General features: G+C 40.8%; 1 protein-coding gene across 1 annotated transcript in view; it reads right to left on the bottom strand.

Annotated features, from left to right (window-relative positions):
- Positions 1 to 9,519, bottom strand: part of MYOM2 (myomesin 2) — a 114,295-nt gene extending 104,776 nt beyond the window's left edge. The window contains exons 1-3 of the mRNA XM_043510349.1: positions 9,446 to 9,519; positions 1,957 to 2,090; positions 633 to 755 (exon numbers count right to left, since the gene is read on the bottom strand). Of these exons, the coding sequence (XP_043366284.1) occupies positions 633 to 755; positions 1,957 to 2,063 (230 nt within the window). The 5' untranslated portion in view covers positions 2,064 to 2,090; positions 9,446 to 9,519. The remainder of the gene's footprint in view (positions 1 to 632; positions 756 to 1,956; positions 2,091 to 9,445) is intronic.
- Positions 9,520 to 14,752: the final 5,233 nt, after the last annotated feature.

Raw genomic sequence — 14,752 nt, 5'->3', positions numbered from 1 at the left:
TATAGGACTTTATATCAATGCTGTAACTGAGGCAAGTTATCCTGTTGATAAATAGGATGTTAGGGAGAGGACTCTAATACAATTAAGCTGCCCTCAACACGTAATCTTAGTATTCAGTAAGGGCACAGTATATTTGCTCTTATTTTTAAAGTGCCAGATTCAGTGTAGATTTCAATTTCTTCTTGTTTTAAGTCTGTTTTCACAGCCAACTTGGAGTAAAACCCTGGACTGAAGGTCTAAGAAATATAAAATGTAAGAGACACACAGCCCTTTGGTATTCTAGCCATGAGATATTAATGAAGAACATAGTGTCATAGAAGGCTCCCAACTTGTTGACAGCTCTGTCAGTGAACCTATTTTGCCACCTTGCTACTTTTCAGAGGTTCCTGGGTAGATTTTTGTCAGCAGCCATGAAAACGTGTGACTGCCTTGTTACTGAACTGCAAATTTAGTGCTGTGTCTTACAATAAACTTGCACGGTGAATTCCTGGTTCCACTGAGGACAGTGGAAATTTTGACCTTGACTTCAACAATGCCAGGAATTTTCCCTTAGCGTATACTGACAAAAAAAGTGGCATTTCCATGGCATTTGACCCAACAAAGTGATTTAAAGGTGCCAATGCAAGCTTTACCTTTTCCTGTATTCTTGTGACTCTTCTTCGGCTGAGGTGTGCAATCTCCTGGCACAGAGCCTACATGTAGTTCTTTCTGTACTGGCAGAGGACTTAAAAGAAGCTGCCTGTCTAGAAGCGACCCTTCCAAACAAAAAGAAATTACTGTAAAATGGCTATACGGATAAAGCATGGAATTACAAAGTTCAAAGAAATTATATTCAAGCAGCTGAATGGAACTGTGCGGTGTTGTGTGAGAAACTTACACTTTAAGCTACACGTAGGGTCTCACACACTGAAGTTGGGTCACCTTCACTCCCATGCATCCTTAATATCTAATGCCCAGTAGTGTTATCTCAATGGAGGCTGTCAGTCCTTTTATTTAATTTAATACAGTGTCTTTATTCACTGTGCCCATCCCAAACTCTGACCATATTGCACAAATTTTATAAAAACAGTTTCAGTAAAATATCAGGGGCAATAAGCCCTCCTATGAAACATCTAACAGAGAGCATAGGCCTCCTACAGTATCTTCCCACCTCTAAACAACAACTCCCAACCCCACTTTTCTAACCCTTCATGCTGGTCTTGTGGCATATTCTGAAGGCCTCCAAATGGCCTGATTAACCAGGGAATGAAATGTATTCCAGGAGCATGTACCCCTCACAGTGAACACTCTTCCAGTAGCCCCCTTCCATTTATAGCAGGTGAGGCCAATCAACTCAAGCATCTCAGATGATCTGAAGTGCTGCAGTAACACCCTGGGAGAAAGGTGATCTCAGGTAGCCCTAGCAACAGAACTTGAGACATATGGTTCTTTGAACTCATGGGTAAGGAAAGGCATTCTGAACATGAAAGAAATTGTAACTTGGTATAAAAGGGGAAATAAGAATCCCAATGACCACAACCTGGAATAGCCCAAAATGCATGAGGCAGTGAACTTCAAGGAACAGATTTGGCAGAAAGAATTTAAAAAAAAACCAAAAACATGGCACCCATGCTTAGATATATGCTATAGCAATGGTCATCCCTAAAATCAAAGAGCATTTTTATGAGTCATTACTTTGCTTTCTGGAAGGAGTTTCCAACCTGGAGGTAATGAACAGCTATCAGGGAGCCATGACCGTTCCATATTGCTAAATAGAAGGGGGTCCCAGCTAGATAGCAGGGAGACCATGGGACAGAGGATTCACAGTATGGAAAAGATTGAGAACCATTGCTCTCCATACATCTGAAATTCAGAACAAAGTCCCTTTTTTTTTTCTTTTACAAAATTCTACATTTTGAAATGGATTCCTCTGCAACAAAAGCTCCTCTACACTGATGGGAAATGTACGATACTTACTTTCTTGCTGCATATTCTTGGAGCAAGTATCTTGTCTGAATGTTGCGGTAGGACTGATCAAAGTGTTTATGCCTTCTCTGGTAAAATGGAGCTCTCTTGGATGACATGCTGCAATTTTCTCCAGTTCCCAACTCCTACAGAATAAGTAGTGGCAGTCATATTTAGCCAAGGCTTTCAACCCATTATGATGCTTTCCTGAGAACCTTACAATACTGTTATTTGCTGAAGTATTTGTGATTTTACTATGGCCTGAGCAATTCCATTTTATAAATGACAAAGTCATATCTGATTAATATAGCCACCTCAGGCTGCAATCTCACTAACTAAAGGTATGTCTACACTACCAGCCAGATCTATGGGCAGCGATCGATCCAGCGGGGGTCAATTTATCGTGTCTAGTATAGATGCGATAAATCGACCGCTGGTCACTCTAGCGTCGACTCCGGTACTCCACCTCAATTAGAAGCGCAAGGGGAATTGACGGGAGATGCTCTCCCGTCGACACACCACAGCGAAGACACTACAATAAGTAGATTTAAGTACGTCGACTTCAGCTACATTATTCATATAGCTGAAGTTGCATAACTTAGATCAATCCCCCCGCACTGTAGATCAGCCCTAAGTCTGGCTGGATATGATCAGTAGTTGGATGGGAGACCTCATATGACATACTTCCCACTGACTCAAAACAAAAGTAATTCCCATGCATGGAGTCAAGAAAAGCTATTGTGCTCCCAGAGGTACTATCCATTTGTGTTCACTAAAAATCCGATAACACCATTTTGCAAAAGTAGGGATGTTACCACCAGTGTCTTGGATAAATTACAGATAGCATAATTATAATCTGCCTGCCTAAATTCCTCTTGCAGTTTCAGTTGGACAGGGATTCTTCACTTCCTGTTCTCCTGCCCTAAATGGTAATACAGGATTGCTGCAAGCAGCTGAACAGCTGCCACATTCCACACTAGAGGTGGTTGCATTTCAGTGGTGAGTGGAGCAATTCCTATATATAAAGTTTGCAAAGCACTTTGAGCCAAATCCTGAGGTCCTTAGTCAGGCAAATTCCCAGTGAGATCAATGAGTATTTGCCTTAGTAAGGACTAGATCCCTGGAGTATAGGGGGAATGTGCCAGCCATTACATGCCTTTGTGGGGTCCAGTCTGCTCCCCCACAGCATGCTGGTCCACCTCCTTCTTGCCCCTGAAGGAGTACAAAGGGACTGGGTCTTTTGTGGGCCACATGGGGGGGGGGGGGAAGAAGACTCCTTGCACCTTCCTCATCTTCATTGTGCCCACACCAGGACCAGCAAATTCCGTCCCCAGGTATGGTTCTCAGGTTTCCACCCACCATAATCAATTATTTTCCCCAATTTAAAGAAGATCTAACAAGTAGCCATTATTACTGCATATATAGAGTACAAAACTCAAAGGAGGTCAAATAGAAATAGATGCATCTTGTAAACTCCTTCAGATACTCACATCAAAATAATTTCTTATTTAAATCAAAGGCAGTGGTAGTGACATATTTTAATCCATGTTCTGTTTCACATTGTAGATCAGGAAATGTATCAACTATCGGGCAAAGCTATATTTTAGAACTGAAATGAATAATATATCTATTCAACTTAACTGGATATTATATTTCAAGAAAAATACAGGAGTCCTATAACTTAGAGCAAGCCAAAAATAAAATGAAAATCACAACAAAAACTAATGTTAGTTTCATTTTTTTTTTTTTTTTTTTTTTTTTTTTTTTTTTTTACACAAAATGCATTAATATAAATATTTATTGAAAACATTTGTTTCTCTTTCCATTTTAAACAATGATTTTGATTTTGCCGGTTTAAACACATGATAAGATTGTTTTTAATTATTTCAAATTTGTAAAAATTCATATGCAAAAATGTCTTAGTTTGAAAATGGAAAATAAATGGTAAACAAAAATTTGATAACATTTTTATAAAAAATTGACAGGGAAATTTTCAAGCAGCCCTAATAATACCTTGTTTAAGTATTTTTATTTTTATTTTATTCATTCATTCATTCATTTATTGAAGAAAGCATTATAACTGCTTAATTGCAGCAACAAAGTCTTGGAAAAATAGAATTAGAATTCTCAGGTAGCATATGAGCTTGTCAGGAAGCAAAGGATAAAAGGAGTCCATCCTGCAGTTCTTACTCTAGTAAGTCTCTGATTGATGTCTCTAGCTCTTTTTACAGTTAGTTTCTACAGAGACAGATAGGTGCAAACAAACAAGCTCCTGGATCCCCTCACTTCCACTATTGACACAGCTGTGTTAAGATCTACCTGTGTTTGTTTTCAGGCTACATTTGTCCAATTAAGCTATTTTGTGAATATCCTCACATGCTCTTTGTCATGCACCCAATCCTGCATCCTTTCTGTCAGGGCCAGGCAGTGGGAAGCCTGTATGCACCAGTCAGTTATCAAGATGTGGTCAGGAGACAAGTAGCAGGATTAGGGTGAAACCTGGTCAGGATACCAGGCACCAAGTTGCAGGTGGGAGGCAAGTGGCAGAGTTGGGGTTGAGCCAGGTCAGGATACTAGGGAGTCAGGGCCAGGCACAAGGTTACAGACAGCAGAAAAGTTGCAGAATCAGGGACAAATCAGGGTCAGAAGCCAGAGTCTAAGCACAGTGTAAATCACAACAAGGCAAGGTTTGGAGCAGAATCAAGCAAGTAGTCTGTATCATTCCTCAGATAGCTGCCCATGATGGCTTCCTGGTTTACATACCAACATGAGCCAATCAGTGGACTGCCACTTACACCCTGCTGGGCAGTACTTCCTGGAGGGTCTAGTTTCACAGTTTCCTCCAGCAGAACATAGCCTAAGCTTCCAATGATGATGCAGAAGCATTGGTGGCCCAGAACCCACATGGTCCCAGGTTCTTATACTTTCTATGTATGTAACTCCTACTGAGACCAAATGTAGGTCAGCAGAATCAGATGCATGTGGCTGGTGGATCAGGTTTTGCTACTTTGAAGTTCATAATTCTCTTCTAAAAATAAAATTAACTTTTCAGAGAAGTGTGTCTCTTTCCCTTTATTCCGAATGACTCAATTCTTAAGACTTCCTCACAATTAGGGTTCAGACATTCTAAAGTGTTTGTCCAAACTTTATATAGAATATAAACACAAATGGCCAACCAGCTCTAATGCAGATCCTCACTAGAAGTAATTAGAGGACATGTGAGCAGCCAGACATATTTAGCCTTCTGTTAACACAGAGGGAAGCTATTGCCTGGCCCCAGTTCGAAATGTAATATCATTAGGTACAATGCTTGTGGAGTATATGCTTAATACTCAGAAGTGCTGCAAAGTCAGTCCTTTTAGATGGATATCTGTGGGGGGGGGGAGAGAGTGAAATCCTAGCCCCATTAAAGTCAAGAGCAAAACTCCCATTGCATTCAATAGGGTCAGGATTAACCCCAGGTATTATGGGGTGGATATGAGATGGGGGATGCTGTGTTCTCTGTGGGAAATCTTTTGTCGGGTCTGCTCCTGTTTATCTATTGTGATACATTGTATTTATGACATTTTATTTTTCTGAGATGGATGGATTTTGCCAGGTTGCCTGGGACAGAGCTAGATAACACGATATGTGGGTAAGAATCTGGCCTCACTGAAGTCAATAGGAGTATTGCCATTGATTTCAGTAATCCAGGATGTCACCCATGGGGCTTAATATACTAGTCACAGACTGGAGACCAGGCTCCACTAGCTCTCCCATCCATGCCGCTGAATCAGTGTTAGTAGCAGAGGGAATTGTTTACACAAAACCCTAGTGTAGCCACCCCAAAAGTTATCGTCAAATTAAAGACTATCAATTCAATTAAACAGTTACAGATAGCAAAGCTTACAGTTTCTTTGCTTAGTCCTTGGTCCTAGTCAGGAGAAACTCCTCTTAAAGTCATGGCAGTCAGGGAGTATTGAAGAGTCAAAATTTCAGAATTTGGCATCCAAGGCCATATCCTACTTGTGATATTTGACTCCCGCATATGTTAAGGAGAGTTCCTCCCATGGAGCCAACATACAATATGACCTAATGGCCAAACACTGCCCTTGAACCTCGGCTACACAACTCCCATTAACTCCACAAGGAATTCTACATGAAGATGTAGAGTTCTAGGATATCTGGGTCCCATTATGCCCTCTTTCTTCATATGGAACTCCCATTGGTATAACTGGTCAATTGGTTATTGTTAATTTTAAATATATACACATTACTGTCACAGTAGCTCCCATGGACCCAAATCAAGGTCAGGATTCCATTGCACTAGGCACTGTAGAAACACAAAGACATGGTCCCTGCCCAGAAGATTAGAGACTCTAAATAAAATATAAAACAATTTAATTCATACTTCTATTTAGCAGAGTAATTAGATTATTCAAGTCAGTTAGAGAGGGTCGCATGTGAATATTTACTTGTGTTATCTATGCAATATACGGTAGTCAGTCACAAGTAGAGAGAAGGTAGAGTTCAGGGGTCAGGCTCTACACACACTCATAATACAGTATGAGCACATTTGGAGTACAAAAGCAGCTTATCAAGAACTGCGGGACAGTACCTTCAAAAAGTGGGTGCATTTGTGGCAAAGGAAGTGGGGTTAGTTGTAAAGCTAGCTAGTCAGATGAATGATTTCATTTAAGATTTAAAGTACCAGTAGTAACTCTAATAAGCTCATAAACACAGCCCCTGGGCACTGGCACTCCCGCAATAAACTGGTCAATAGGATTATCGACTTCTGTGAGATGGAGAATATGATTGTGCTCCCCATAGACAACTTGCGTTCCCATGACAACTTGCATTCCACCATGTCTACCGTACATTTCATCTATCTTAAATGCCTTGCTGCTTGCAGATTTGCATCTTTTCCCCATTGCCAAGTCTGCACCACACAGTATGTACTTTCTCTGCTCATCTCTGCCCTTGTGTGGCTGCAAAAGTGCAAAGAGTGATAGACAAGCTCTTGCCTGCTCTGACTGAGCCCTACCTGAGTATGCTAGCTGAAAGATCAGTATAGCCTGCTCCCTTGCTTCTGCACGTATCCTTATTCTTACTTTTCTGTAGGAATCTCATGGCTTCCACATATTTTGCAGCATATGCCTCTACTCATATTTTTCCATACACTAGCTGCTGTCCAATGCCTGCTGTGATTACACTAATGATTACACTATTTTATTTTATCACTTAATGAAGAATAAAATATGCTCTGTTTTGGGTCCTCTATTTTTCCCCTTTATACCCCATTATGTGTAACTGTTAGAACACTAGAATAGCTTTAATTCCCAGTTGCCTATACTATATTGTAAAAGATGGAAGAAAGGAAACTCCCAGCTGCCACTTAATTCAAATGCCCGTATTCTGGAAGTACCCTAAGACCTCAGACAGAACACATCAAGTAATTTTCAGATGGCTACATTGGTCTCTTAGAAATTCCTATACAAAGACACATTCTCTCACAGCTTAATATGTAGGACTCACATGGATGCCTATGGAAGTCTTGTGTAAAGATCAAGGGTCATCTGTGGCTCTCAAATATCAGTCAGAAGATAATTAATCAGGATGGAATTGAATTTATGGGATCTGGTGTTACTTTCCCTTTTTTATTTGTGAAACTGCTTAAACGCTGATGTTTCTGTGTAAATACTAGTGTATTCAAGAGCCAAACACAATTATAGTTCTCAAACTAAAAAAATCTTTAGGACTAGATTATGCAAATTGCACATAGTCCCCAATAAGGAGCAATCTGGAAGCAGTTTGGCTCAGACAGGCAAGTTCCTCCTGGACCTTCCTAGTGTCCAGGGAGGCTTTGCACACTGCTTCACCCCTTCATTGGTGCATATGCTCCCCTGTGCAGCCATCCAGATGTGTTTGCCAGCACAGAGGTAGGAGGCGGAGCCATGGCCCTGCCTCCTGGACACCCCTGCTCACCCTCTTAGGGCACCCTCCTGAAGGGCACTATGAACCTTCAGGAGAGTAGGGAGGGAACCATTCTTGTATGTCCATGACTGTAAGAACTGTAATTCTGTCGGGTCCTTATGTGGGCTGTATAAAGGGTGAAAAGAAAAGGAGTACTTGTGGCACCTTAGAGGCTAACAAATTTATTAGAGCATAAGCTTTCATCCAGCGTGTTTTGATCCTCCTGAAAATTCCAGCATCCGGATGCATCCGATGAAGTGAGCTGTAGCTCACGAAAGCTTATGCTCTAATAAATTTGTTAGTCTCTAAGGTGCCACAAGTACTCCTTTTCTTTTTGCGAATACAGACTAACACGGCTGCTACTCTGAAACCTGTCATAAAGGGTGAAGGCTCCTTTTTTAACTCTTTCCATAGTGCCCCATGTAAGGTCCAGGCAGAATCTGGCCCAGACAGGGTACATACACTGATTAACTTTTCTCCAGAAGATTTTAAATGTTCAAAGCAAAAAAAATGATTTTATAAACCTTTTGTTCTGACTTTTAGAAAGAGTCCAAAGTCACTAAAGCTGCTTACACAAGAGCTGCATTTGGCCCAATAAATATAATCCGCATGGCATGAAATGTAATCATCCTAACTTTCCACATACAAAAGTAGTTTGCAACAGACTCTCTGTAAAGTATGGAGATTCCCAGTCACATTGTAAATGCACCCTGTCCTTTTAACTGGAGGACAAAGAATGTGAAACAGTGAGATAGTGAAAGTGAGTCGCTGCCGAGCATTCCAACATCTATTATCCTTCATTACAACACTTTCATTGGCTCTTATGTGTAATCATCCAATTCCACTATCTCTTTCTAGCAGTCATAATTTCAATAGCATGAGAGCAATTCCAAAAGCTCTATCAGAGGTATTTAGCTGGAATTTTCAGGAGGATCAAAACACGCCAAGGAACACAAAGCAATAACAATCAGAAATCTATCTTTTTAAGAAAGATACTTGGAAATATAACTGACAAAAATAGACTAGTTTCAGAGTAGCATCTGTGTTAGTCTGTATCTACAAAAGGAACAGGAATACTTGTGGCATCTTAGAGACTAACAAATTTATTAGAGCATAAGCTTTTGTGGGCTACAGACCACTTCATCAGATGCATAGAATGGAACATATAGTAAGAAGATATATATATTAAGTTTATATTCAAGATTAAATTATTTTTTTCTTCTTTTTTTAAGTAAGTACAGAAGAAAGAGTAACTCTGTACTTGGAATAAGGAAGGCATATACACCCCCCTACCTTGAGTTTGTATTTATGTAGAAAGATAATGATGCAAATACAATAATATTCATTAAAGTAAAATTAATGAACAGAATAACACCATGCAATATTTTCCCCTCCTGTTGTCATTTTTTTTTATTTGTAAATGTATATTATGCCTTTTTATTTTTTTCACCAATACGGGTCATATATTTTGTACAGAAAAGTATATAACATTTTTCTATCATCATTACAGTTGATTCTGAATTTTTTTTAAAAATGGAAACATACTTACCTAGGGAGAAATAAAAATTGCACAGCTGAGAGGACGACCAGCCTCACTCAGCTTAGCAGGCTCTGGCTGAGGAAAACAAAAATAATTTCTCTCTCTAAAGAGAGGCTACTACCTCTTCCCGCCCATTTATGGGCAGATGTGTTGCTAAATATAGAATCAACTGATTGGTTCTCCCAGGAGTGAGGTCAGTCTAGTAGGCGTGAAAGAGTAATTTAAAGGGAAAAAATCTGCCGTGTTATTTTTTTTTAATATTATTTTTTGAGCTGGGAACAGATCTCTCTCCTAAAAAGAGCAAATGTTGACCTAAAGATAAGGATTTCCCCACAGGGCCATGTTCTGTGTGAAAGTGGTCCAAGTCAAGGATAAGAAAACAATTTAAAAATCTAATTTTTTGTGTGTAGGTGAAACTTAAAGAACAAGAATGACTTCAAAGGCCAGTGAGGAGCCATATACTTTAAAGTCTTATTAGTGGAGACATAAGATCCTCCTGGTGCCTTGAGCTGTAAATTGAGCCTCCCCAATGCCTCCTTAAGGGCTGCTTGGATTATAAAAAACATCGTCGCCATATGTTAAGCCATGTCAACTATATTAAAAAAGCCTTGTTAACATGGGAAGAAAGAAAGAGCCCAGCTCCTACTCACTTACCTCCAAAATCTTAATCATCAATCAGTTAACTTGCTGGTTAAAAAGAGAGGTGTTTCTGCCTACTGTATGCACAGTATATAACTTATAAGGAATGTGCATGTATATGATATGTGAGTATATACAGAGGCAGAAAAAATACACACACAAAGGGCATTATCTTGGGAAGTTCTGAGTGCCCCTATTTCCTACTGATTACAATGGAAGTTGGGTGCCCTCTGTTCCTCACAGGATTGGGACCATACATTTATTAAGCGAAGGATTAATTGTTACCAGATTTATATGAAGACAACAAGATAGTACCTCCATTCACATGTGAAGGAGTGGACTCAAGACACAAGTGGGTGAATGACCATATAAATACAATAAGAGTTTCTGGTGCCTGGCATAACAAACTACATGAATGATGCTTCTTGTAATTCAAAGAGAGTGTGTGTGTGTGTGTGTGTGTGTGTGTATAAAAGGCCTATTAAGTCCTTTTATTAAATAAATATAATTAAATGCACAATGTTCCCTTAAGTTCACAATACTCCCCCAGATTTCCTATAAAGTTCTGGCAAAGGATCTATCCCATGCTTCTAGCCACTCTGCCCCACTTTGAGTGCTGCCACCCTTTTGATATAGGCCTCTTCCCTCAGAGCATTCTCCCTTCTTTTTTGCATTTTGCCAGCCCACTGCTTCTCCTGTGATGACAGGTTTCATAATCACTTGAAAATCCTGCCCATGTCACTGGATCACTTTACTGGTTCTGAGCCATGTTGGCAAAACTGGATGAGCACACCCATACTTGCACTTTGGATTAGAGCTTCTGACCCATTGCCTGGAGGGGCAGTGACTTGTGGTAGTCGAGATAATGTTTGCCGTGTGCACCAGGCTTAAGCATAATTTGGTACCCTGCTTTTCCAACTGTGTTAATGCTAAGTTCCTTTCTTTTAGTATGGATAAGGCTATATGCAGCTATTTCATCTTTTAATTACTGATTAGAGAAATAAGGATGTGCTAAATTGTACTTTAAGTACTTATCTGTGTAGGGTTGGTTCAAACATGTGCTGTCCCAAAGGAAGCCCTGACACCAAATGCACATCATGAGCCTAATCCTTCCCCAAGGAGGGTTCAACTTGTTCCCTGTGTTGCCAGCCAGCTCCCTGGGTCAGTATGGTAGGGGTGCTGGTTTATAACTCCACCTCCCCACATTTCCCTATCATCTTTATGGTGATATGCATCCACACAGGTCCTATGAATAAGGGTATGATTCTTTCATAGAAGTCACGGATTCCGGGACTTTCCGAGACCTCCGGGACTTCTTCTGGGGCAAAGCTGGAGCAACTGTCAGCCCTGGGCAGCGACCCCCAAGGCTGGAGCAGCAGCCAGGGTTGAGTCAGCCCCTACTGCAGGAGCAGCAGCGGGACTGGAACAACTGCCAAAGGTCAGCCCCCAGCAGTGCTCTGACTATCACTCCCACTCCCCAGAGTATTTTTAGTAAAAGTCAGATGCAGGTTGTGGGCTTCCGTGAATTTTTGTTTATTGCCCGCAACCTGTCATTGCTTGCGACTTATTCTTGACTTTTGCTAAAAATATCCTTGACAGAATCTTAACCTTAACTATGAGTGAGCAATCTCTGTACTCCACCAACAGCAAGCACTGTTAGTTTGCCTGGACCTTGCATGGGAGTATGAGATGGGCAGGGCTTATAGTGGCTTTTGTTCTATCTAATTTAGCTTTCTTAGCAATCAGTGTTTGTGTGGCTATTAGGGATGGGCAGAAAATGGTTTTCTAATCCTGGAAAATTTTCAAGATTTTGAAATATTTCCCATCCCAAACTGGGATAAGAAGAAATATGGAAACTTTTCAAGATTCGACAATCAGAAAAAAACCCGCAGTTTGGGTCAATCTAAATGCTTTATTTCAATAATTTTGAAACATTTGGTTTCAATTTTGATCTTTTTAAATTATAATTAGCTTATACTTCAAAACAAAATTGATTTTTTTTCATTTTGAAAATGTCAAAGCTTTTCAAAAGTTTTTTTAAAAAAGCAGTTTGGCAAAACCTACTCTTTCCCACAAGAAGTTTCATTTTCAAATAACTGACATTTTCCAATGAAAAATATTTTGTCAGAAGATTCCAGACATCCATAATGGCTATGGATAAATGCTAATTAAACCCTTACAAGGCAGCAGTTTCATTTTGCTGGGATAGTCTTCTCCAGCATGAGAATGGATGGCAGGCAATTTCACCACCAGTTTCCAAGTTTTCTCTGCCAAACAAAGGCACCATTAAAATTACATCTTTTGTGAAGCTAAATTTGAAGCAATTTTCCTCTCCCCTCTCTTTCTATGATTCAGCCCAAAAACAAAAAATAAAAACTGAAACTCTGGGATAGGTATAAAAGAGCATTATAGAAACTAATAGCTAACCAGCACCTTGAATTTTAAAGTTGATAGTTTGTATTATTTGGTATTTTAAAAATAATGAGATCACAATTCCCTACTCTGATATCACAACCATGAATGACAGGTGTAAACTATAGATTAGAATTATTTTACAATAGCTGGCCATGAATTACAAAGTAAATTAGATAGAGTTAGAGCTATTGTGACAATCTGGGGAATTTGTCTATGTACAATTTATGAATTCTATTTGATATTATCAAGTTGTTAGTATGAAATTGCTGTATCATGGAATGCTTTGATGTGGATGTGGAATCCACCATTTGCTGACAGGGCTGCAGCTTATTTCTCCCAGACCAGAAATAGTAGTGGGTCATTAGACCTTTAAATGGCCGTTTTTTAGGTAGAAAGGCTTGAGAAACCTTGAAGACTAGAGAAACCAGTTCAACCAAGTTTCTCTGCAGGGGACTAGAGAAATAGAGCGAGAAAATTCCCAGCAACAGAATAAGGAACCAGGTATTGTTGGTGAGACATAAACTCAAGAGATTCACTGAGAGGACGCTTTGGGGAGGAATTTTGTAGCAGGAGGGTTTGGTTTGACTGTGGACTGACCAAGGGCAGAGAAAGTAGCTGACCTAGAGAGGTACTGTGATTCTGAAGAGAAACCATGAACTTCAAGAAAAGGATCCTGTCCTAAACTCAAGAATTGTCTGGTGTGCGGAGGAACCTGATGTAGGGAAATGCCTATAGGAGTGTTTGTTTTGTATAGGTCTGTGTATTTCTCGTGCTACCTAAGTAAACAGTAATGATGTTTTACAAAGTTTATCTGTTTGTTCTCATTATTGCGTCCCCCTGAAGAGGCAAACTGTAACCCAGAACGCTCCCACTTTTGTTGGGATTCTGGGAAAAACGCAAGAGCTGCTGGAGAGGGTTGGGAAGATGGCAGTAGTTTCATGGCCTCGGCAATTGGGCTACAGTGTCCCCACTGCCAAGAGGGGTGTCAGACATGAGGTCTGCACCTGGAGTGTGTGCTTAGAGGCCCAAAGCCGGGGACTGTGTCTATACTCTGCCCAGCACCAGAAAGATATGTGGGATTCAGTATTGGGAACCTCCTTCAGCAGTTTGGCAACTGTCCAGCAGAGGGAGCTCAACCAAATCTGTTACATCTCTATAGGCAGATGAGGTGGTATGAGTGCATATGCAATGAATGTAGGTTGTTGCCACAGAGACAGCTGTTAGAGTAATTAACATGTAATATATAGAGCAACAGCTCACCCGTGGCTCCCTCTTGTCCCCTGTTGTATTTTTGGGTGGGGGTGTTGGTTTTCAGGGGTACTGTTAAGTTCTGATTACATCCTCTGCCTTTTAGTGCCTTGTTGTATATTAACTGTCTTTAAAAAACTGACCATAGGAATGTACAGCCTGCCCTGTCTTGGATTACACTCAGGATCTCTTCAACTGCAGGCCCTTTATTCAGGGTGTAGTAGGAGATGTCAGTTGTGTGCAAACATGACCACAGGGCTGTGGCTTCTGGGCTGCAACAAAGCACCAGAGTCCAAAGGACACAACATGCAGCTAGGCAGGCCTGATCCAACTCCTGCTGAAGGCAGAGGAAAGAGTCCCCTTGTCCTCATTGGGTATTCAATCAGGTCCAATGTGAGGTGGCAGACAAGCAAAGTACATAAGCTAGAAGGCATTGAAAGAGTTGGGGCTAGAGTCACACAGCTGACACAGGCATCCAATGCCCAGAGGTCCAATGCCTAAATGCTAGGCACCCTGCTGCCCAGTGGAATTCACAGGCCCAAGTTCAGTGCGTAGGTTCCCCATGTCTTGTGTGGGTAGAGTTAAACATCTGAGAAAGGGATTCACAAAAATCAGCAAGCTGAGCAGGAACTCACCTAAAGTAGACAGGAGTAAAATGCAGAGGAAAGGGGTGGGACTTAAGACCCAGATCCAAAAAAGGGCTTGAGGCAACTGACTGATGGGCTGGAGGGAAGCACCTTCTCTTCTGGGGATTCTTCGCTGAGAACCATCTCCTGGAAGTAGGCACCTAGGTCATGTCAGCCCTGCCCTATCCTGTGAAAAAGCAAAGAGACTCTATAGCCTAGTGGAAATGGCACAAGTTGCTAATTTTACAAAGTGGAACAGGTTCAACAGGAGAGATTGAGAGAGCTCTACCCCATAACACCCACAAGCCTGGTGGGGTTAGGGCACTCACTGGGAATGTGGGAACCATGACTTCAAGTCCCGGCTCCAAAGGAGATAATTCAAATCTGG

The sequence above is a fragment of the Dermochelys coriacea genome, chromosome 3, assembly GCF_009764565.3.
Source record: "Dermochelys coriacea isolate rDerCor1 chromosome 3, rDerCor1.pri.v4, whole genome shotgun sequence".
NCBI lineage: Eukaryota > Metazoa > Chordata > Testudines > Dermochelyidae > Dermochelys > Dermochelys coriacea.
The sequence above is the reverse complement of the archived record's forward strand: the minus strand, read 5'-3'. Positions and strand labels throughout refer to the sequence as shown.